General features: G+C 39.1%; 1 protein-coding gene across 1 annotated transcript in view; it reads right to left on the reverse strand.

Annotated features, from left to right (window-relative positions):
• Positions 1 to 6,326: 6,326 nt before the first annotated feature.
• Positions 6,327 to 19,305, reverse strand: part of XYLT1 (xylosyltransferase 1) — a 398,924-nt gene continuing 385,945 nt past the window's right edge. The window contains exon 11 of the mRNA XM_073647654.1: positions 6,327 to 19,157. Coding sequence (XP_073503755.1) covers positions 18,835 to 19,157 — 323 coding nt within the window. The 3' untranslated portion in view covers positions 6,327 to 18,834. The remainder of the gene's footprint in view (positions 19,158 to 19,305) is intronic.

Here is a 19,305-nt window from a genome sequence, read left to right on the forward strand (position 1 = left end):
ATCACCCCTCAGCAGTCCCAGAAATGGTGCAGCTATAAGATGCGCCAAATCTGGCACTTAGTCTCTGCTCTTCCCACTGCCCTGTAGCAGTGGCGAGTGGGGTAATGGGGTTGGGGTTCACGTCAGCCTTGTTTTGGCGGCTGATGTGAAGCCCAGGTTAATAATGGAGGGCGTCTATAAAATGCCCCCATTACTAACTGCGTAAAGTTATCACTGCTTTTTCAATAAAAGACATGGCCAGAATAAAGTATTTTAATGAAATAAAAAACACATGGTTTTAAAAAAATATATATTTTTACGCTGTACGCGAAGCATTCGATCTTCTGAAAAAAAAAGTAAAAAAGCAAACAACCATATCCCTCACCTGTCCGCCGTCAACAACGCAGTCCACGATTACGCCAATGATTGTCCCTCGGCGATCCGCGTCCTACAGGAGTGACATCAGCAATCACTGATGTCACTGCTGTAGAAGAAAGTAATGTATACTGACAAGGAGTGTAAAATCACTCCTGTCAGTATACATTGCTGCTGAAGGAGGTCACCGGGTTCATCAGCTGAAGATCAGCTGATCAGCCCCGGTGAGCTCACCACCATGGGAACATTTTTCAGAATATTCCCAAGGTGAGATCACGTGAACGATCAGCTGATCACTCACATGACCGCAGGTCCTGGCAGCGCAGTACACTCCTGGGAGTGAGCAGTGTACCACCGGCCGCCGGGAGGAGAGCATCACCTTTCTTTTTTTACTAGCGCGGGCATGCAGGATTAGCAGAGTGGACTGCTGCTCCCCCCAGCCGACCCGCTCTCGCTGTTATTAGCAGGAGCGGCGGTGGGATGATCTCCCGACCCGGGTACAACCCGCACCGCGTTTTCACCGCGAATTCGCGGCTATTGCCTTTAATTGAAGCACAGCAAATCCACTGGTATAAATATATATAAAATATATAATGACTTATTTCCAGACTTTATTTTTCATTTGGGGAAAAGAAGTTTGATTTTAATTTTTATAATTGTTTATATTTTTAAAAACTTTTTTTTTGCCAATCACTCCATTTAATTGTCACTGTCAGAGATTGATAGTGGCATTTAAATGGTCAACAGCTGTGTATGGAGCTATGCTCCGACCATGGATGTTAGGGTAGGTTTTCATGTCCGGATTCTGCACATCCGAAAAAAACGGTCTGATTATACTGCTCAGATTTTGATCAGAGTTTGATCAGAGTGGCATCAGTTTTTCTCAGACTTGGAGAGAAAAAAAGCGTTTCTCCATTTTCTTTATTCTGTCAGACCGTGAAAATTTGATGCTAACCTCTTGCACTAGGGAATTGCTGGTGATAGTTTTCAACTTCCTGGTTTGGTGGTGAAGGAGAGTTCTGAATTAGTAGCAGTCAGTTAGTGTTCTTTACAGGAGATATCTGTGTGGATTTGGTATTGCATGCTTATCCTAATCCTCTTTTCCATTTGGCTTGTCCCTCCTACTGTTTCTTTGATTTCCACTCAGTTGTTTTGTGAGTGTTTGTATGATTGTAGTTTTCTTTTATCTCTGTATGTTTCCCCTGTCTGTCAAGTTTGTGTTATCCTATGCACTCCTGTCCCATACTTCCCACCCACCCAAGGAGCAAACAGATCAACGTGCATATAGGAGAGCATAGCATGGTACGAGACCCCAACATCTCCACCTTCAGGGGTAATCTGTGGAGCAGGGATAGCCTAGGGTCCTCCTAGCTTGAGGGACAGGGAAGGAGCCCATTGCTCTGAGAAATATCGCTAAAGAATTGTGACAGATCATCACCAAAGGATTTTAGCATATGCTCAAAAAGTGATTTGAAGCCCAAGCAGTGTTGATTGTCATTACTGGGAATGTGTGGGTATTCAGCAACCAAACCTAAGGACAGGACTTTATTGTTCAGACTCACCTTAGGTATTTACGGTGCAATACTGCTATGCTGAGATGCAAAGATATTGGCATTAGTAGGACTAATACACAGTGCACGATTGTTCAGTCTGAATATAAACTAGATGAGGACATAGCTAATGGTTTCAAACCAACAGTATTAATAATAGTATAAAAAGAGAAAAAGTTCTCTAAAAGCCTCCTCACCATTGGTGCCATATGTTGTTGCATTTGTTTTCGTAATACTATTGATAAACTGCTGTAATATTGCATGTTAAACACATGGTATTAATCCCAAATGCGCTTCAATTAGCTGGCGGTGTGGAAAAGAAGTAGGAAGTGACATATTTGACTACATTCTATTCACATCAAACTATTTGGGCTTAAGATTGAGCAAATGTTAAACTATATACATCAAACAAATGTCCATCTAACAGAGACATTTATTATGATAAATCTATTCTATATACAAACAGCAGCTATAAACTTCCCTTTACTTTTTCTATTATCAATGCGGCCAAAATCACAATAGAAGACCGTGTATTAAGGAATGGCTTAATAAAACGTGAAATTGAAAGTATTGAAAAACAAAAAGAGAAATTATAGTGGACAGGTTAGAGAAACAAATCCAAGTTTGGAACATATGGTTATTTTTTTTTCACCGAAATATCATAGATTCTTTACTTATTTTTATATTCTCATGATTTGTCCTTAACCACGAGACAAAATTTGATAGCAACATCTCATCAAAAACATCACCTTTTTATTTTGACTTTATGCAATAACAATATGCTAGATATGAGGTCATCTTTCCCTTCTCTTTTTATTTAGGTACTGTTTAAGTGCTTATACATTTTCAATATTTTTTTTTAACTTCAGCACAGAGCCTCTCATCTAGCCAAATCATTTCTCATACTTTGCACTGATGAGGGGCAACACCCCGAAACACCGTGTCTGCAAATTGAGATTCTGATTTGGCATTTATCCTAAGTCATATTGCAGGACTCGTTAAAGGGTTCATAGTGACTTGTAGGATTGCTGCTTCCAACAGCTGGCGCTATAGAGTTCAAGTCCTCTTTCTCTCTGAAGAGGCAATTTGCATATACAGTACATTTTCGATAATTGTTAAGTAAAATGTTAACAAATATACGTATGTTATTTTTCATTTCTCAAAGAATGTCTTGTTTATTTGTTTCAAATAATAAATAAAGAATATAAAAAAAGGCTAGCCCAGGCATAGCACCCTGGTTGCCTTGGACAAGGATAGGCAAAAGTTTTAGACGCAGCTAAATAAAATGTTTTTTCAAAGTAGGCATAAGTTCTGCTATATAAAGAAGCAATTTTCTACTCGGGGAGCGTGCTATTGTGGTGACAATCAGACATTATTAAGAGCCCCTGATGAAGCTATATGCGAAACACACATTAGGTACTGGGCAGTATGGTTAGACTTTTGGTCCATTTACTATAGCTTGGGGTGGGAACTGTTACTTTGGCATGGCTGCACAGTGGTAGAAATCCCCCCTGAGGGATTTTACTTCTAATATCTGATCTTAGGTTTTCTGATTATATTTACCCCTTTATCTATTTTTGTGATCATGCTTATAATTATTATTTATTAGTGGTCTTCATCATGGTTATAAGTATGCTTGCTCTGTATCCCTACTCTTTGATTGTTAGTGCATAATCTGATTACATTGTGCCATTGTGTGATCTACCACTAACAACACTGACCCCTTTTTCTGGGTGTTATGGATTGTGTTTAACCTTTTCCTTTAGGTATATATATACAGTACAGACCAAAAGTTTGGACACACCTTATTTAAAGATTTTTCTGTATTTTCATGACTATGAAAATTGTACATTCACACTGAAGGCATCAAAACTATGAATTAACACATGTGGAATTATATACTTAACAAAAAAGTGTGAAACAACTGAAAATATGTCTTATATCCTAGGTTCTTCAAAGTAGCCACCTTTTGCTTTGATGACTGCTTTGCACACTCTTGGCATTCTCTTGATGAGCTTCAAGAGGTAGTCACCGGAAATGGTCTTCCAACAATCTTGAAGGAGTTCCCAGAGATGCTTAGCACTTGTTGGCCCTTTTGCCTTCACTCTGCGGTCCAGCTCACCCCAAACCATCTCGATTGGGCTCAGGTCTGGTGACTGTGGAGGCCAGGTCACCTGGCGTAGCACCCCATCACTCTCCTTCTTGGTCAAATAGCCCTTACACAGCCTGGAGGTGTGTTTGGGGTCATTTTCCTGTTGAAAAATAAATGATGGTCCAACTAAACACAAACCGGACGGAATAGCATGCCGCTGCAAGATGCTGTGGTAGCCATGCTGGTTAAGTATGCCTTCAATTTTGAATAAATCCCCAACCGTGTCACCAGCAAAGCACCCCCACACCATCACACCTCCTCCTCCATGCTTCACGGTGGGAACCAGGCATGTAGAGTCCATCCGTTCACCTTTTCTGCGTCGCACAAAGACACGGTGGTTGGAACCAAAGATCTCAAATTTGGACTCATCAGACCAAAGCACAGATTTCCACTGGTCTAATGTCCATTCCTTGTGTTCTTTAGCCCAAACAAGTCTCTTCTGCTTGTTGCCTGTCCGTAGCAGTGGTTTCCTAGCAGCTATTTTACCATGAAGGCCTGCTGCACAAAATCTCCTCTTAACAGTTGTTGTAGAGATGTGTCTGCTGCTAGAACTCTGTGTGGCATTGACCTGGTCTCTAATCTGAGCTGCTGTTAACCTGCGATTTCTGAGGCTGGTGACTCAGATAAACTTATCCTCAGAAGCATAGGTGACTCTTGGTCTTCCTTTCCTGGGGCGGTCCTCATGTGAGCCAGTTTCTTTGTAGTGCTTGATGGTTTTTGCAACTGCACTTGCGGACACTTTCAAAGTTTGCCCAATTTTTCGGACTGACAGACCTTCATTTTTTAAAGTAATGATGGCCACTCGTTTTTCTTTAATTAGCTACTTTTTTCTTGCCATAATACAAATTCTAATAGTCTATTCAGTAGGACTATCAGCTGTGAATCCACCTGACTTCTGCACAACACAACTGATGGTCCCAACCCCATTTATAAAGCAAGAAATCCCACTTATTAAACCTGACAGGGCACACCTGTGAAGTGAAAACCATTTTCGGTGACTACCTCTTGAAGCTCATCAAGAGAATGCCAAGAGTGTGCAAAGCAGTCATCAAAGCAAAAGGTGGCTACTTTGAAGTACCTAGAATATAAGACATATTTTCAGTTGTTTCACACTTTTTTGTTAACTATATAATTACACGTGTTAATTCATAGTTTTGATGCCTTCAGTGTGAATGTACAATTTTCATAGTCATGAAAATACAGAAAAATCTTTAAATGAGAAGGTGTGTCCAAAATTTTGGTCTGTACTGTATGTATTGGCATTTAATAATAATACAAATTGGATATATTTTCATCTATGGATGGAGTAATTTATAGGTATAAATTGTATATTGGGCACTCTTTAAATGTTTGTATTTTTTGGCTAAATAGTAGAATGGGTCTTTGTGTCCAGATTTGGTTACTAATTATTAAGACTGACGTTGGGGTAGAAAAGTGGACAAGTACCTGCGGGTGTCAAGCCAGGTGTGAGTGCAACACAGAGGGGAAAGGGAGCCCAGACACTAGGGAAAGGGGGAAGAGGTGACCTCCTAATCTGGACAAGCGTCACCCTGTCTCCCCCTAACATCCCTATACGTGGGGGGCCACGAGCCTCTGAGATAGGGAGGCTCCCCACCTGTTCTTGTATAGATGCGGTCTACAGTGGGGGGAAAGATGAGTTGAAGGCCACAATTTGTAGAAAACCAAAAACAAACAACTCGAGAGTCTTCAATTTCAGAAACTGTATCTAATATCTGAGAGCCTTCCTATAACTGGACTATAATTCCTAACTGTTGTGGTAATACACCTGTTATTCTGTGGTGCATTATTGAAAAAGTAATGTGCCCTCTGCACCTCGATCTGAGTAAAATGTTAGGGTATTTGCATCCTCTTAAGACTTCCCAAAGTACCAAACAAAGGGTTATAAAGGAGTTAGTCCCACAATGAAAGTTATCTCCTAACCGCGGGATAAGGGATAACTTCCTGATGGCTGAGGGACAGACCGCTGAGAGTTGGCACTGTGAGTGACCCAGTCATCAGCGCTGTAAAAGCGGCAATGGAACAACCATATCATTTGATTACATGTTTATGAGGACCAATGATCAGGAATGTGCTTGGAAACATTGTTGCAATATTGTAACTTGTGAGTTATGTTGATATTCTTGTTTTTATGTTTGTCAAAGGATAGGGAAGGGTTCTCTTTAAGAATGATATCAACAATGGATTTTGAACCAAAGGATATTTTTCTCTTCATTTTCATACACTGAAAAGAATAAAAAAACAATATTGCATTATTTTGTAAAATGTCAATGTCGATCGTATTCGACATCAATTTACTTTATTGTTTTTGCCGTTCTGAAAGGCAACATAAAAACAGGAAACCAGATATTCAGCCTACGTACAATGTGACAAGGACAGATCACCAAAGGCTAATTCTGTATTTAAAAGAGAAAACAATATCAAGGTTTTTTTTTCTTATTTTATTTGAGAAATGTTGCATTTGAAAACACAATATGACAGAAAGCACTTATATACAACCGCAGCTGGGTGATATTTTTGTGTATTTTTTTTTTTGGTATAATACAATTTTACCATACATCCACTATTTTCTTTTTTTTGAAAAATATCATATTTTATTAGACAAAAAGAAAAGACTTCCCTAGACAAAAAAAAATACAGCTAAGGCACAATTTGTTAGGCTAAAATAAAAACATTAGGGTAGTGCAATAAGTGTTAAAAATCACATTCTACTACGAGGAAAATTCAGACTTTTTGACATTTTTTTTTAAGACCGGTCAAATTTAAGACATTTTTTTTGTTTATTTTTCAATTCATAAAATACTCCTTTAAATAAATTAGCAAAATATCTACATCTTTCGGTGTGTTCCATTTACTTCATCTTCTTTTTGACCACACTCATATTTACATTATTTTACCCGATAGAATTACAAAATCTAACTGTACAGATAAATGCACAAGATGACTTGTAACAAAATAGTTAAGGTACGATGTTGCCAGACTCAAAAAGAAAAGTAAAATGGGTGGTCATACAATAAAAGCAACATCTGTAAAATGAACTCTCACAATGAACCCTTGATTAACACATTGTCTTGTAGACCTCTGTAAACTTTTACTTGACATCTTGGTGAGATTTCGTTTTGCAAGGTAACTCGCATATGCCAATTCTATACATATCGTAAATTATAATGATTGGGCGCATGTAACAATATAAGTGGATGTGATGTGAAAACAGAGTCATAAGGATAAGTCCACACACAACACATCAGGTATGGAGAATTTCGGCAAAAAACTCATAAGCCACGGCAGCAAACCATCACTAATTCCTACTGATTTTGGTTCCAGTTTCCCAGTAAAAAAACAGCAAATTTTGTAAAATTGTGTAAAACCTATTTTCACATTCTCTGGTTCTTTCAGAGCTCTTTTGTCTGGTCCTCTACTGGTTTCGGCACAAACCAGACTCTTACGATGAAGAGTTCTTGATCCATATAACCACTGCAGCCGGTAACTGGATACCACAGTCACATACCACAAAAAATAATTGCAGGCATTCATGTGATACTGAGATCTGCAATGGAGCCACAGGGAAGTGTCAGAGGAGGTGACTTTTTATTTTAAACTTGTGGATTTTGCTGTAGACCTACGGATTTTCACTTCTCCATTGAACTCAATGGCGAAATCCTCAGCATACCTAAACCTGAGACCATTCTGCAAAAATAATTTGTATGCTGATCAAAATATCTTCACTGCAGGTCATTTTGTGCATAAAAAGATCGTTTGTAGATGAGATCTGTTTAAATTTCATCCATTATGCTCTTGTTTTCATCCTCAAAGGATTTCCCATCCATAAATCCGGATGGAAAATCTGCCGTGTGCGACGAAGCCATAATTGAGGTGGTTTCTAGTTTCTTTTGAACTTTCTGTAAAGTTTTAAGGTATTTTTGTAACCAAAAATAGTGTAGAAACTTTATGTTTCCTGCCAAAAAAACCTGCCACCCCAACTTGTTCCTGTCTGGTCAATGGGGTCTTGTTTTGGATCCAATGAAAAAACAAACAAGCAGATCCTCAAAAGGGTTCATGGCTCTGTTACAAACATAAGTCATGACATTACTGTGAACAGAGCTTTTTTATTAAGAGAAGTTCCACCTAAATTTATATTTAGAAGAATCTTATTAATTCCTCAACATAAGATGGAGAATATGACCACTGCCATGCTACGTTTTCCCACTTCTGCTGTCAGCATGGTGCCAATCCATCTTTGAAGTGACAGTCTGGTTACTAAGGGTAACGAGACAACATTACCACATTTTTTACAGTCAAGTGATAGATCATATTTGCCACTGAAGACCAAACATGTCACAACTGATCACATTATGAATGTTTTGCTTTTTATGTTATAGTTTTATTTAGACTATGAATATTAAAGTCTTGTATGTTCATCAACAGTATGCTACTAGAGCAAGGCAACTCTACTGTCAATGATGGATCAGCAGCACCCATGAGCCATGACTGACCAGTTATGAAAAGTAGGTGATCCATAGAACAATCCTATATCTCACCTCACCCATATAAGAAAATAGACTTAATACAGTTTTCCAATGGAAAACCAATGGCATCGACTGACTTCTAGCTAGAGAAAAAACTGCATTACTTTAATCACTCAAAAGTTGGGTGCCCTACAGAAATTGATATCTAGTCCAAGCTCAAACCACCAACACACCCAAAACATTTGGGAATAATTCGTATGATCAATTCACAGCCAGAGCAAAGTTCACGTCAACATTTAGTGGTGGGGCAGCTTAAGCTTTGAGGCATTTGAGAAGGTGCTATCAAAATTAAGCCAGGAATACAGGTAAATCCTGAGAATGTTCATGAAGAATTGAGGTCCACCAAATCCTTAGTATCTAGTGAACCAAATCGGATTCTAGTTCCAAAAGTCCCATAAGTAATATCTGTTGGACTGTGGGGGGAGGAGGTTAGACTGCTGGATTTCCCATTGATTGCTGGAATAAGGACCTCAATTTATCTTGCCAACTGCTAAATCATTGAGAGGAGGAGTTGGTATGGCCAAATAAACATTGTTTTACTCCACAAAATCCTCCATATATATTAAGCTTTTATTCATAATTCTGTAACTAAAAATACAAAGACATTTAGTATTATTTTTAAGAAATGAGAATATTTTTAGGATAATTGCAAATTTTTAAAATTTTCAGGCACAACAAATCAGAATAGTATTTATAACCAATCTAATTTAAGGCCACTCCTCAAACACTTAAGGCTTAAATGACCACATAATCCTGATGTGTATCATATAAGGAAGAAAAACAAAATAATGTAATAGTGTCTGTTAAAATGTATAACTGATCGGTTCTAAATCTATGTAAACCTAGATATTTTGCATTAAGTCTGTCTAAAAAGACAGGCTTAAATGATTTTCTGCTAGCTCTAGGCGCCTTCACATGAAAGAAATAATAATTGATTTGCCATCATGGACTTTTCAAAGATTTTGTTGGGTGCTATAAAAGGGAAGATTATGCCAAACAACAGATCTGCATCTCATCATCAGACTAGACCACAGATCATGGCAGAGATGAATTTTTGGTTTGCCATTTTGCCGTATTCTTTTGTCGTCCAAAATCTCAACATTCAGAGACCAACAATGAACCACAAGATGTTCAGAGAAGGTTTCTAAATCTCTAATTGCATGGCCAATTTAAGAGTCAATTTGGTCATGTTAACAAACAGAATGAACAAAGTCCATTTGGCTCGCTCCACATCATATTGTAACCTTGTGTTTTCCATGAGTCACAAAATGCTTCAAAAATTACTTCTATGCATCTATCTTGAATTTTTGGCTCTGAGAGTGGGATTTAAAGGGTAAGGTTTCACCTTGTAGAGAGTGACATGCCAGGTCTGGCATGTCAGTATGAGGAGACTTAAATGCCTTGCATGCTCCTCTGGGAAATTAAATATGCAAATTGTCTTTTCAGAGAGGAAGAGCACTTGAATTCTAGTGCCACCAATTGAAAGTATCAATCCTACAAGTCCTACAATTATCAACTCTTTAACAAGCCTTGAAATATGACTTAGGATAAAAGCCAAATCAGAATTTCAATATGTAGACACGGTGTTTCGGGGTATTGCCCCTCGTCAGTACAAAGTATGAGATCTGATTTGGCTAGGTGAGAGGCTAAGACTGGGATCTAAGGGGTAAGGTTTCTCCTTGTGGAGAGTGACATGCCAGGTCTGGCATGCCAGTATCAGGAGACTTAAATGCCTTGCATGATCCTCTGGAAAATTAAATATGCTAATTGTCTCTTCAGAGAGGAAGAGGAGCCTCTCATCCAGCCAAATCAGATCTCATTCTTTGTACTGACGAGGGGCAATACCCTGAAACACCGTGTCTACAAATTGAGATTCTGATTTGGTTTTTATCCTAAGTCAAATTTCAAGGTTCATTAAAGGTTTGTCAATGACTTGAAAGATTGCTACTTCCGATAGGTGGCTTTGAGAGTGAATCCAAGTCCATTGCTGATTAATCCCTTGATCGTGATCCACATAGAGTTTTTTCTGATACAGAACTCTAAATGTTGCTTTACCTAGGTTAAAAATTGCTCTTAGCATACTGCAACAGATTGTCAGGGCATGATAGAAGTTGCAGAAGTGCAATATCGGTGGGCCACAAGTTGGAGACCACTGACTTAAGGATATAATTGACTGTCTGCAGTTGACACTATTTTGTGCTCACTGCATACTATTTATTACTGAGTTCAATATATAACAGTATGCAGTAAGGTCATGAGCTCCCTCCAGTGGTGACTCTAGAAGGCAGTTAGAATTGTATCACACAGCTCAATGTGTCTGCATGAAAAATGTTATGGTTTATTGAAGGATGTACCAACAAGCTCTTCCCCATGTTAATTTTGTGGGTAGAACATTTTTAATAATCATCTGTAACCTTTACTTACAATTATTAACACAGTTTTACAGTTTTTTGACTGTATTAGTGATTCTGGAGTTTTAAAGACATTTTTTTTCCATTTTACTAATTTATTAGAGTAGGTTAATCAAAGGTGACTCTACACATGTATACACATATTATGCTTCTTAGTATGTCTTGTTTGCCCATAGAAAGCAGTGGACTTTTGATATCTCCATTCAGGGGGAGATGCTAAGACAAAGTTTTTGTCAATGAGTAAAATATGCTCAAGGAAACTAAACATCCTCCACATTCATGTTCAAGGCTCAAGTGCATTGTCATTTTAAACTAAAGAGACCCTCAAGTTATGTCCTTCTGTCTCTGAAAGCACAAAGAATTTATACATAAGGAAGTAATGTGATATGTTCCATCAGATGCCATTTTATGGTGATATTGAAGCATTAATTCTAGGAGACTTTACGATGCCACTATACAGAAGAATATGGACCGTGTACAGTTTTGTGGTACAGAGCATAGGGTTTCTCTGTGCCACTGTACAAGTTCTTCGAACACTGTTTTTCTAATACACAGAACTGTGTCTTGTAGAGATGAGTGGAACTTTTTGAAATTTGAATTTGTTGGCTTTGCCGAATGTTCACTCAAAATGCAATTCATAACGAATACATTTCTCAATAGTGGAAAGCTTGTAATTGCTCGGACAATATACGTGGAGGAGAGAAGAGAGCCCAGTTGACCATAGAAGCTTACACTCTATAGGAAAGAGAGAGGATCCAGCAGACCATAAGAGCTTACACTCTATAGGAGAGAGAGGACCCTGCTGACCAAAAGAGCTTACACTCTATAGGAAAGAGAGAGGATCCAGCAGACCATAAGAGCTTACACTCTACAGGAGAGAGAGAGGACCCCACTGACCATACGAGCTTATACTCTACAGGAGAGCGAGGACCCCGCTGACCATAAGAGCTTACACTCTACAGGAGAGAGAGAGGACCCCACTGACCATACGAGCTTACACTCTACAGGAGAGCGAGGACCCCGCTGACCATAAGAGCTTACACTCTACAGGAGAGAGGACCCCATTGACCATAAGAGTTACACTCTACAGGAGAGAGAACGGACCCCACTGACTATAAGAGCTTACACTTTACAGAAGAGAGAGGAGCCAGCTTACACTCTATAGGAGAGAGAGATGACCCCACTGACTATAAGACCATATAATCTATAGGAAAGAAAGAGAAGACCCCACTGACCATAAGAGCTTACACTCTTCAGGAGAGAGAGAAGACACCGCTGACCATAAGAGCTTATACTCTACAGAAGAGAGAGAGAGGACCCTGCTGACCATAAGAGCTTACACTCTACAGGAGAAAGGACCCTGCAGACCATAAGAGCTTACACTCTACCGGAGAGAGAACGGACCCCACTGACTATAAGAGCTTACACTTTACAGAAGAGAATGGAGCCAGCTTACACACTATAGGAGAGAGAGGACCCCACTGACTATAAGAGCATATAATCTACAGGAAAGAAAGAGAAGACCCCACTGACCATAAGAGCTTACACTCTACAGGAGAGAGAGGACCCCACTGACCATAAGAGATTCCACTCTACAGAAAAGAGAGGACACCACTGACCATAAGAGCTTACACTCTATAGGAGAAAGAGAGAGAGGACCCCACTGACCATAAGAGCTTACACACTACAGAAGAGAGAGGACCCCACTGACCATTAAGAGCTTACACACTACAGAAGGGAAAGCGACTTATCCAGTGACTCTGGGGAAGGAAATCGACTGTTGCTGTACAAACTGTTCTCCACTAGTTAGCGCTGATCTGTGATGGCTCAGGAACTGACCACCACTGTACTATGCAAGTTATGATAATCCGCTCGGTGTCACAGCTGCAGGGCATTATGGAGAAGCCCGCGAGGCCACGTAAAAAGGCATTCACCTGCTCTCCGATGCTTCAGCAGTTTAGGAAATGGTGCCGTGCAAGTTTTTGCAATCTGCAAATCAAATCCTAAAGTGTTCGACTGTGCATAAAACCGCAAATATCAGGCAATTTGACTATAACTCGATCCTTTTCTAATCAATCCGCTCATCTCTAGTGTCTTGGCATTAGTCTATACTCTAAGCTATCGGTTGCACTTTTAGTTCTTGTTGATCATCTGATGGAAAATACCATTCTCCTGGATAGCAAGAACCAATACGTCAAAATATACTTTCAACAAAGAAAATGTACAAAAAATAACACTATGTTTTTTGTTGCAAATATATTACTTTAAGGAGCGTTTCACAACAGCAATATGAACCCAGACTGACTGTTTTAATACAACTTGCCTCGTACAAGTGGCAGAACATTATAATAACCACTGGACAATCAAGGTGAAAAAAAAAGAAACAATAAGCATTACAACATAAGCAAAAACCAATTGACAGTGTTATAATATACAAATAGGGCACTGTGAACAGCGCCAAATAGATTCGCTCTGTTATCAGAGAAGCCTGTACAGTTTCTTGCTGTTACACGGCAAGTAACATTTAACTCTTCCAAGCTTTTCTAAAATGAAGGTGACATAAAACATAGAGATGGTTTGCATAGTTTATACATTCAAATAACTGTATGTTAAAGCAGAACGTTGCGTTGTCCGGTTAGATGTGAACACTGAGAGGTAGCTCTGGCAGTAGCATCCGCTGGAGGAAAAATACAGCTTTCACGTTAGACCAAAATCCAGTCTGTATCACAGCACAATATTATAACAGACTGACTAAACTGAAGTTTTATGTATCATCCTATATATATGTTGTTCGCATCAACTTTTGGGAAAAATAGTAACCACCTATAACTTGCATCTATAGCATATAGGCACTTTGCTAGAGACCATTTTACATGCCTTTATACATTTTCATTTCATGAGATAATTCATTTTCCACTTTTCGATAATTCAGTTGTCACTTTCAGTTGGTGGAACATGCGGGCAGATGATGATTAGGATCTGGCCATATGTTAAATCAGTTGTGCCATAGTTCTGCTTATCATTGGTGGGGTTAGACATCTATTGACCGAATCGTGATGGCCTATCCTAGGGCTCACTTTACATCGCAATAACTAAAGAGCCTAGTGGATATAGTGAGAATTACCGTGAAGAGTGACTTAGTAAGACATTAACGTACCAGTTTAAATACAGACAACAGGTGACTTTACTTGGGACTCGTTTTAAAAAAAAAATAATTTTAGAAAGAGTGCCTACAGCCTCTCATTTTTGCCTGGGGCGTTAAGTGACATTGTGGTTTTCCGGCAATCCTGTATTCTGCAAGTGTCCTATTAATAAGCATATGATTTATGCATGCTATTGCTGACTTTTTGTGCAAATAAGAGACGTTGCAGAACCCATTTAAGTGTCCACTGTGCACCATCGAAAATAATCATTTGGAATAGTGACATTATTAATATATCAATCATTACAATTACCGCACTTAGAAACTTTTCCTTGACAGGACACTATTTTGGAAAAAAATCAGGCAGATCTCCAGACATCTAAACATTATAAACCCCAAGATAAGTTATATTTTGGAAAATGCAAAATAGTTGGCCCCATTTATCAAAACGAATAGAAAAAAAAACAATGTTGTTTTCCATGGCAGAAATCGGCTCAACATGTATTTCTTAAAGCACCACTCCGTTTTTTTTTTATTTTACTGCTGAAGTGGTGCTTTAAATGTAATTCCCCGGCCCCCTGTCTCATACTCACCTGCCGCCGTCTTCATTCTTTTCCAGCATTGCTCCTGTCGGTCTCCGGAGAAAAGTGTCCTGCCGGCAGCTCCAGTGTTTCATAGAGCACTCCGGAGGTCACTTTTTAATACATCTATGAGACTCTCATTCTTGCATTGAGCTTGTGATGTAATTTCTGACTTCCGGACAGTCAAAAGTTACAGGAGCGGCGTCGGTAAAAGGTGAAGACGCCGGAGGGTGAGTATAAGAACGGGAACAGGGGGGCTTACATTTAAAGCGCCACTCCAGCACTGAAAAACAAACAAATGCTGGAGTGGTGCTTTGAATTGCTTCTGGAAGATAAAAGCTGCATTGTGATTGGTTGATATGAACATAACGGCCAGTTTTTTTGTTAGATTTTTTTGATAGATGGGGCCCCATATGTTTTTAAAATGGTGTCTCATTCATTGATTTGATAGGAGATTAATGCCATCATCTGATTAAAAACATGTATAGGGTTATTCCTTGGTAATGTAAGATTTCATTATTTTAGGTCGGTATGTGTATATTTTAGGGAGCCGATAAGTGAAAAAAGCACAGTATCCCAATCAGTCAAAGCATATCAAAGCATTAACAAATATGTTAGCAATTAAAACAATGGACTGAAAGAGTGCAGCAAAAACACAAAAACATGGGGAATAAAAATCTCAACATGACCAAGTCTATACTTGCTTGAAAAACAATAAAATGCAAAGCGCTGGGCCTTTACTGAAGAAAGGCAGCGGTAGTTAGTATGATAAACTTCAAGCTGCAAAAGCAGCACTTACTAATTAGTCATTGACTAAAAATATAAATAATAAATATCTAAAATACTTCATTTACCTAACTATACGTTGCTATCTAGACGGATGGGGCTGAACTATACGTTACAACCTTCCAACCTGTAAGAACATGGCATCAGCACAGCTAACACCTAGAGAGCTTCCCGGTCCATCAACACGATTCATATGATTCTGACCGGTAGGGTACAGACCAGAAGGGTCTGGTTGATGAATTTCTGATTGATCAGTTTCATTACCTTGAAGTCAGGAACTCTTATATTTAAAAGGGAAACTAACTTTTCTAGATGTAACACAAATATGATGGCAGGAGTGTTATATCTGGTGGCGGTGTACCGGAAGTCCTTCTGATACAGTAGGAAATGGATGTTTACGTACATTCCAATGTAAAATTCATTCCAAGACTATTCTTTCTTTAACACAGATAAGTTAATTTGTAGATATCTATGATAATTAAACGTAGAATGGCTGCCAAAGAGCTCATGGTACAATTAAAAATATGCTTCTGGCAGTAAAGGGTCAATTAAGTGTTGGAAGCTCAAACCTATCTCAGAAAATCCATACAGGAGGAGATGTCATATAAAGGAAAAGGAAGACTTATCTCTCTTTGGTCCATATGAAAAAAATAAAAGCAATAATGAAGTTACAAAGTTTAACAGTATGTAATCACTACAAGGGTTTTTATCCCCTCCTCCATATTTCACAAGATGTTGGGAAAATCTAAATTTTGCTCACCCCAGTTTGCTGTGTGCCTTCAGAATTTCACAGTCAAACACAAACCAATTCACAAAAGGATTTCACTTACGTTAACCATTCAGAGGGTGAACTCAATGATAGAACAATATGCGTTAGTGATAACATATGGAAATGTCTGCGAAACTTGAGGGATTACCCTATGAAAAACAAATTTGATACATTTGTGATCACTGGGGCCCCCATGATCATTTACCCTTTTCTGGAGAAGTTTGAATGGCGTAATAGCCATGCATGTACACTAATGGTTAAGTCAATGATGTCTATAGACTATGTCTAAAGATTAATGTACTCAGCTACCTTCATCGATCTGAGTGTAGATGAGAGTATATTCTCATACGAGAGCATTGGGTAGATTATGCTAATCAGACTCTGATCAGAGTGTGATCCGATTCTCTCGGACGAGGAGAAGATGGAGAAATAAATTTCTCCATATTCTCCATTCTGTCAGTGAGCGGAAATCGGACTGCACTGATTTTTTCCATAGACTCATTGACTTCCATGGCCAAGTGCAATCCGAATGTCAACTCGGATCAAACTCGGGCATGCTGCATGGCCCCATAACATAACATTGGTCCGGGTACGATGTTTTGTCAGAACGCACTCAGACCAAAAATACGGTTGTCCGCACCTGCTTTTATAGATATTAAATGGATAGGTAGGGTGCCAGAAGAACAACTGCTCCAGAATGTGAGCTAACGACCACTGTTCTAGTGATGAGTGGGGGCCCAGTAATCATACTTTTACCTGTGTACAGGTGGTAAATATTTTTCATGGGTTAATCTCTTTAAAGGGAATCTGTCAGCAGGTTTTTGCTATTTAAGCTGAGAGCAGCATAATATAGGGCAAGTGAACCTGATTCCAAGGATGTGTCACTTACTAGGATGTGTGTTGTAATTTCAATACAATACGTATTTTACCAATAGGAGATTATCACTAGAGGACTAGGTGTCCTGTGTGCCAGGCAGTCCAGCAAATCTGTTTAACTCCGCCCTCACCATGGATTGGCAGTTTGATTATAATGTAAACAGGAGGCTGCCAATTAGGAGTGTGGGCGGGGTGATACAAAGCTCAGCATTCTGAGCACTGCAACACCTACAGCAGATAAAACATGGATTCTATCAAAACTACACAAAGCAGCCCAGAAAGTGATGTATTGTTGGAATCAGGCTCTCTTGCCCTATATTATGCTGCTCTCAGATTTAATAGCAAAAACATGCTGACAGATTCCCTTTAAGGCTTGTACTGTGTAATGAATGTGACACCCCATATGCCATGCGGAAATTGCTATGATATGCCAGAAAAAGTGGTGGTGTTATTTAGCAGCCTCTAAGAGGGTAACAAGTCAGGCAATTTTGTAACTCTTCCAACAGTAAATGTGAAATTGTAGTGTAACCTATAAACTAAGACCTGTCATAGACATAACAGATATTTATGTTAGAAGGTTGATTCAATACTGATTGGAATTTTGCTTACCAATTCCCCAAAACCAAACAAAATCAATAATTATCGTACTGATCAGGTCTTTTGTAAATGTCTCATAAATATTGGTCTGGAACATATATGGACCTCTTAGCCAAAATACATTTTTTCTATCAAAAGGGCAGGGGTGGACAAAGACAGCAAAGGGCCCTGTGTAAAAACACAATATGGACCCCTTGCTCTCTAATACCTTAGCCCACAGCACCCTCCTAATGTTTCTCCAAAAATCTACCTGTAATTGAGAGCTAGGACATTCATTAATCTACTGTAATAGTAGGAAGATTCTCCTAGGGTGGCAACGAGCCCCATGTCCATAGGGCTTCTGCACAGGTTAACACATCGCATATTTGCTCCAGCATATGAGTTAAGGTTATTAGACTTTAACGTCATTGAATATTATGGTACAAGTATCAGAAATATGTGATAACGATGCCAACCAGCCAGATCGCTTAGATTAAACTGAACATGAATGTCTGAAGAGATGGCACAGTGTACACATGTGCAATGCGTACTGCTTAAAATCAAAACTATCTCCGTCCTATAACCCTTTGGCTGCCAGAAGTGTCTGCAATGCCGTTTGGGACTTCTTTGGCAACACATGAGTCATTAAAAGGCCACCTTTTGCAATAATTTCTCACAATGTAATGAAAAAGCCACGTTCTTGACATTACATCTGACATATTCCTTTTTTTTTTTTAAGAACAATTCTTATTAACACTGACAAACACAAAAATACATGGAAGTAGAAAAATAGAAAGTATTTGTGCAAAGGGAGAACGGGACTTTTCATGACTCAGTAACAAGGGAAATATTTGCGAATTTGAGCCCTTGATCAATGTCTTTTGTTGGTGCTCTGCCAATTGTAGGGAAGTGCTATCAATGCGAGTCTGATCGTAAAACCTACAATGGAGAGATGGAAGGACTTCTCAACACCTGTTATGATGGGCTCCTTGGAAAAGCAGAAAGCCTTTTAAATTGCTAAGGATTCTGTTCTTTTTGTAAGATTGGTTAATTTCCCTTTTAAATCCATTGCCATTGAGGGGTGCACCAGATGCTACCTCAAACGCCCATCATGTTTGATAAGTCCAAGTTCTGATTTAGGGTCAGGGCTAAGTGAACTCCAAGCTGTCTGAGAACACGACTGCATGACTGGACATGAGGAGGGTCCTGTTGTGCAGATGTCTACAGCTGACCAAATGTTACTGGCCAAACTGTCAAGCCAACTTTCCAGTTTTGACCCTACAAGTGCCGCATTCTTTTTCGCTTGTTCCACCTGGTTTGAGTTAATGGGTATATTCAATACTGGATTCAAGCCTTGGAAACTTTGCTCCATGTACGCATTTTTTGGAGGTCCTCCATGAAACTTGGCCACATCATCTAAAATAAAGAAAAACATCTTGTTAGTTCTGAATATTAATGGATGGATTCAATCTTACTGTACACAAACATGTTTACTGGCTGGAAGAAATCCCAGGCCCTTTTCAGAACATTGCGAAATAAGTCTTGTCACAAATGAAAAATAAGG

The sequence above is a fragment of the Phyllobates terribilis genome, unplaced genomic scaffold, assembly GCF_046119375.1.
Source record: "Phyllobates terribilis strain yellow unplaced genomic scaffold, ASM4611937v1 Scaffold_9__5_contigs__length_417890890, whole genome shotgun sequence".
NCBI classification, from domain to species: Eukaryota; Metazoa; Chordata; class Amphibia; order Anura; family Dendrobatidae; genus Phyllobates; species Phyllobates terribilis.